Source organism: Mus pahari, chromosome 10 (genome assembly GCF_900095145.1).
Source record: "Mus pahari chromosome 10, PAHARI_EIJ_v1.1, whole genome shotgun sequence".
Taxonomy (NCBI): Eukaryota; Metazoa; Chordata; class Mammalia; order Rodentia; family Muridae; genus Mus; species Mus pahari.
This window is the reverse complement of record NC_034599.1, coordinates 79952583-79958717: the sequence shown is the minus strand read 5'-3', so window position 1 is coordinate 79958717 and position 6135 is coordinate 79952583. Positions and strand designations below refer to the sequence as shown.

The 6135-nt window shown below is 40.5% G+C and overlaps 1 protein-coding gene across 2 annotated transcripts in view; it reads left to right on the top strand.

The window, feature by feature from the left end:
- Ibtk (inhibitor of Bruton tyrosine kinase) overlaps positions 1 to 6135 on the top strand; it is a 64062-nt gene that overhangs the window by 4266 nt on the left and 53661 nt on the right. For both annotated transcript variants that reach the window (XM_029543066.1, XM_021206067.1), the window contains exon 2: positions 3345 to 4030. In XM_029543066.1, the coding sequence (XP_029398926.1) occupies positions 3710 to 4030 (321 nt within the window). In that variant the 5' untranslated portion in view covers positions 3345 to 3709. The remainder of the gene's footprint in view (positions 1 to 3344; positions 4031 to 6135) is intronic.

The following is a 6135-nucleotide window of genomic DNA, read 5'->3' as shown; positions in this document are numbered from 1 at the left end:
TTATTTATTATATGTAAGTACACTGTAGCTGTCTTCAGACACTCCAGAAGAGGGCGTCAGATCTTGTTACGGATGGTTATGAGCCACCATGTAGTTGCTGGGATTTGAACTCCGGACCTTCGGAAGAGCAGTCAATGCTCTTACCCGCTGAGCCATCTCACCAGCCCCCCCCCTCTAATTTCTTTCCTGTCCTTTCTACCACTATTCCCTCCCACTTTAAATGTGTTCTCTTTTTTTTAAAAAAACCCACTTAGACCATTTAATGTGACCAGTATGTCCTTGGGTGTAGGGCTGTCTACTGGAGTGTGGGTAGCCTCTCAAAAGCTACACCCCTGATGAAAACTAACTTTTTCTCTCTCATTAACCATCAATTGTCAGTAGTTTTTCAGCTAGGGAAGTGACTTCATGACCCTCCCCCCCCCCACGTCTGTCCTGTGTAGGATTTTGTCTGGCTTAATCTTATTCAGATCTTATGCATATAATCAGAGTGGCTGTGAATTCATATGCCCAACCACCCTGCTGTGTTAAGAAAAACTCTATTTTGCTGTAGTCTACCTTTGGCTCTTAAATTATTTTCTCTCTTCTTCCACACTAATCCCTGGAACCTGGAAAGGATGGGGTATGACAGATGCCCTGCTTAGGGGTGGGTTCTCCACAGTCTCTTATTCTGCATGCTGACAAGTCATGGGTGGTCTCTGTGTTAATCACCATCCAATGTGGAGGGAGGGCTGAGCATGCCCTAATCTATGGAAATTATCAAATCTTTAGAAATCAGTTAAATGCTGTGCTCATTTAACAGAATAAGAGTAGATTCTCAAATAGGGCCTTTGACCTACCTAATCATGGGCTCTTGGTCCTCATAGTGGTGCTAGATGTGAGTTTTGTCTTATGGAGCAAGCCTGAAGTCCAGTCAGAAAGTGTTTTTGCTGACATTTGTGCAACTGTTATTTGTGTAACCTTGTCAGACTGTTGTAATTCACAAAGTTCACAGTTGAGTAAGACTGTTGATTATTGTTTTGTTGTTGTTGTTGTTGTTTTTGGAAGGGGGTTCAAATATAATCAAACAAATCTATTTGATTAGATTTGTTTTAAAAACAGAATTACATTCTTTTTTCCTTTTCTTTTTCTTTTTATAGGTTTTTTGAGACAAGGTTTCTCTGTATAGGCCTGGCTGTCCTGGAACTCACTCTGTAGACCAGGCTGGCCTCGAACTGAGAAATCCGCCTGCCTCTGCCTCCTAAGTGCTGGGATCAAAGGCGTGCGCTGCCGCCACCACCACCCAGCCAGAATTACATTCTTTTTTTTTTTTTTTTATACAGATGACTCAGTGTTGACTGGCTAAACCTTGGGTGGGACAATAGTTGGGGTTGAACCATTGCTAGTTATACTTAGCTCAGTTTTCTTCAACATTTCACATCTGTCATGTATTTTATTTATAACTTATTTGTTCCTTGGTTTAGACTTCTGTGTAGTTTCTATTTTTACTTCTGTGTTAAGACATGATGACCAATACAACTTGTAAAAGAGTTTATTTGTGGCCGGGGTTTCAGAATGTTAGAGTTCATCCCCACAGCAGAGCTAAAGAATGGTGGCAAGAAGGAGGCAGCAAGAGCAGAGGGAATGGCTAGTCTTGAAACTTTAAAGCTGGCCTCCAGACACATGTTTTATTCAGGGCCATAACTCGTTATCTTTTCCAGAATAGTTCCCAACAGCTGGGGACCAAGTATTCAAAACTATGACCCTATGGGGACATTCTCATCCGAAGTAGTATAGCTTGCCACTTCTGACTTTCAAAGTATTTAGCCCTGCTCGCCCCTTTTTTTCTTACCCCATCACCGACACCAGAAGGCTTGCATTATTACCTTATCCTGACGCTGTAAGATTCTGAACATGAATGTGAATTGTCCACTGCAGCACAAAAGGCTGTCCAAGAGCATCTAACCCACCCTGATAGGAAAGAGCTAGGGTGATGGGGCATTTAGAGCTTGCAACAGCAAAGTGAATGATTTTTTAACCGCCAAGACTGTTTATTCTTTTCTTTCAGGTTCAAGTTAATGATTTGAAGTGGGTGGGGTTTTGTTTGTTTGTTTTTGTTTCTTTGTTTTCTTTGTTTGCTTTTTTGTTTGTTTATTTTTGCTTGTTTGCTTTTGTGGGCCTGTGTTCAGTTAAAGATTGCAGGTTTTCAGAAACAGGCCTAGAGTTAGAAAGAGTTAAAAACCAAGTAGTTCATTGCTTCATTGCTTTCGTTTCTAAAAGACAAATCATAATAATAGTATCAAAAAGTTAGTTAGATGCTAACCTCTGACTTATTGTGATTTCAAGTGGATAAAAACCTATTTGGATTCTTCTATATTATAGTATCTTATCTAATATATATGTGTGTGTACTAAACTTTCTCCTGTATACACAGTGCCTATCTCTGAAGAGTCTTTTTTTTTTTTTTTTTTTTCGAGACAGGGTTTCTCTGTATAGCCTTGGCTGTCCTGGTACTCACTTTGTAGACCAGGNTGGCCTCGAACTCAGAAATCCGCCTGCCTCTGCCTCTGCCTCCTGAGTGCTGGGATTAAAGGCATGCGCCACCATGCCCAGCCCTTTTATGTTTTCATAGCTCATTTTTTATCTTTGTCTCTGAGTTGTTCTAATACCTGCTTGTGGACGTTGTACATCGTGGTGCGGAGCCTAGTGCGCACCACGATGTACAACGTCCACAAGCAGGTCTCTTATTCCCTTTTTTTTTTTTTTTTTTTTTTTTCGAGACAGGGTTTCTCTGTATAGCCTTGGCTGTCCTGGTACTCACTTTGTAGACCAGGCTGGCCTCGAACTCAGAAATCCGCCTGCCTCTGCCTCTGCCTCCTGAGTGCTGGGATTAAAGGCATGCGCCACCATGCCCAGCCCTTTTATGTTTTCATAGCTCATTTTTTATCTTTGTCTCTGAGTTGTTCTAATACCCTTAGTTTAATTATTTTCCCTGTAACAAGGGACCTTTCAGGTGAGAAAGCTCATTGCCCATGATGCAGTAGTAGATGAAGCGTTGACTGGGTAATGGTTAAGGTGTAGTTTAGTTGGTGGACATTTGGAAGAGGGTTCTCTTGAAGACAGCAAATTTGAATATGCTTATAGCCTCTGGGGACACAGCTTATAGAATGTAAAAATACAGGAAATAATGAAGATATGGAGATTCTGGAAGAAAAGAGGCCTACATGAAAAGTTGATGTGTGTGTGGTGTTTGTTTCTGTTTTTTTTTTTTTATAAATGAATTAAGGGCATTTAGATGTGGAATTCCTCATATTGTCAAGTACTACAAGTTAGATGTGTAACTTTCCTTTTACTTTGTCTCCCTGCAGGTCACCCTCGCAATTATGGCTGTTTGAAAGGCTCCCACAGTGTGGAGGGGGAGTTCCCCTCCTCACTCCCCCTTGGTGCTTGACTCCAGGAATAATTTATAAACTGGGATTATTTTTTTAAATGAAGAACTTGTATTTGATATGAACTTTATAGAATTATTTATAAATTTTTGATTTAAGTGCCAAAAGATTATACAGAGATATATAGTTTTATATAATTGCTGTGACTACTTAAATTATAACCCCCAAAGGGCCATCTCTTCTTGAAATTCTTCCTGAATAGTATCTTTGTGTCCTGGCTTTTTCACTTTTAAAATTTACTTCGGTGACTGTTCTGAAGGAGTAAGCAATATAAAGCAATTAGGATGGATTCTGCCACCCCCGACTGCACGACAAAATGCAGATCCCTGAAGCATGCTCTGGATGTCCTTTCTGTGGTGACAAAGGGGAGTGAGAACCAGATCAAGACCTTTCTCTCCAGTTACTGCTACAATGCTGCAACTGTCAAGGATGCCTTTGGCAGGAACGCGGTCCACCTGGTTTCCTCCTGCGGGAAGAAAGGAGTGTTAGATTGGCTTATTGAGAAAGGAGTGGATTTGCTGGTGAAAGACAAGGAGTCCGGCTGGACAGCACTGCATAGAAGCATTTTTTATGGACATATCGATTGTGTTTGGTCTCTGTTGAAGGTAGGCCTCATTAGTTTATTTAAAACTGTTATTTATTTAAGCCTGTGCTCTTCTTGTTTCTTTTTCCATTTATTGAAAACAGATTTTTTTTCTCACATTATAATATCCTGATTATGGTTTCTTCTCTGTTTACGCCTCCCACCTCCTCCTCGCCTCCTCTCCCATCCACACCCTCCCTCTTTGTGGTTCTCGTCAGAAGACAAACAAGCCACACCTTAAATCCCAGCACTTGCAGGGAGGCTGAGGCAGGTGGATCTCTGTGAGTTTGAGGCCAGCATGGTCTACATTGTGAGTTCCAGGACAGCCAGGGCTATATAGTGAGATTCTGTTTGAAAAAACCAAACATGCTTCTCTGAGATAATGATAAAATACAATAAGATAAAATAAAAACTAACCCATTGCAATTAGACAAAACAAACAGAAGGGAAAGAGCTGAAGGAAGGCATAAAAAATAGAGAGCTACTCATTCACACACTCAGGCATCCTATGAAAATGCTGAACTGGAAGCCGTACTATAGATGGAAGAAAATTTATAAATATAGATGAATAATAACAACACATTGAGGTTAAAAAAGCACAGATGGGAGTGACTGAGGCAGGGACCCTCCAGTCATGTTGCTGAGTTCAGTGTCTGTGGGCCATCTACTGCTCAGTGTGTGGCCTGCCCTCAAGAGTCATTTGTTTTTCCAGTGAGACTCCCTTGGAGAAAACTAAATGGTCATGTGCAGGTGGTTATCAATTAGAGGTAGCTTCTGGGTCAGGGGTGGGCTTGTGTCCTTTCAGCTCTCAGACTCCATCTTGTGCAGACCTGTGCGTGCTGCCTGAGTCTGAGTTCACATGCGCTTTGGCCTGCTGTGTTTAGGAGCCCTTGTTTCATGTGTGTCCTCCATCACCTCTGGCTCTTACATTCTTCCTGCCTCCTCTTCCACGGGGTTCCCTGAGCCCTAGGATCCGATGGATCCTGTTTAGGCTGAGTGCTCTAAGGTCTCTCAGTGTGCACATTGTCTGGCTGTGGGTCTCCATATTTGCTCTTCTCCGCTGCAGGAGGAAATGTCTCCAGTGAAGGCCGAGCAGGGCACTGATCTGTGTCCCTGGCTGGAGTTTAGGCATACGCTTTTCTTAACCTATTTCACGTTTCAGGCTTATATTTGCTTGATACTTTCACTGTTATACCTCATCTGTAGATTTAAAATCCCATATATATCTAGTTACACGTTTTATGTAAAATTTCAAATATACATAAGAGGTAACAATATATAATGAGGTATTGTGCAATTTTATATTATGGGCACTATATGCTACTGGAGGGTGGGGGGAGCCTTGAACAGAATTTATTTGAATGAAGAATGATTTATGAACTGGACAGCAACTAAAACCAGAGAGGTTCAGTGTGAGAATGTAGCTCAGGGGCAGAATATATCATATTCTCAAGGCTCAGGTTTCCGCCTCCAGTGCCCCACTCGCCCCCACCACAGCTCAGGCGTGCAGAGCTGTTTTGGCAGCTTGGACAGAATGGAAAACCTAATTACAGGTTAATTAGTGTCTGTGATTGGTCAGGTCTTTCCAGTTTTTCTCTTTATATTAGTTAGGCTTCTGCTTGCTTACACTGAAACTTAACTATTAAAGTTACTCCAGTCTAATGTAATTCCACTGAAAAAAATTTGAATAATATCTTTGAGTATTTAAAAGACTTGTAAATTACAATTAAGTTCTTTACAAGGGTAGTAGTACATCAGTTAGGGGTAGGAATTAGGGTTTTGAATAATATATCTATTTGTTTAACTGGAATAAAATGGTTTTAGTTTAAAAATTTAATAATTAGATTTTATCCAGGTGTGTTACATGAATACCCAAACCAGAAAGTGTTTTGAGAAATACCCAGTGTCATTGGACTAATGAATACTGAGTCATGCATTCTAAATATATAACTTTGCTTTATATAGGCATTCTTTTTCAAGTTTGTGAAACCCAGAAAACACAAAACAAGTCTTTCTATCCTTAAGCAACTTGTAGCTAAATTAGGAATCTTATCATTATAATTCTTATGTTTCATTTTTTTAAAAAAAGATTTGTTTATTTTATGTCTGTGAGTACACTGTAGCTGT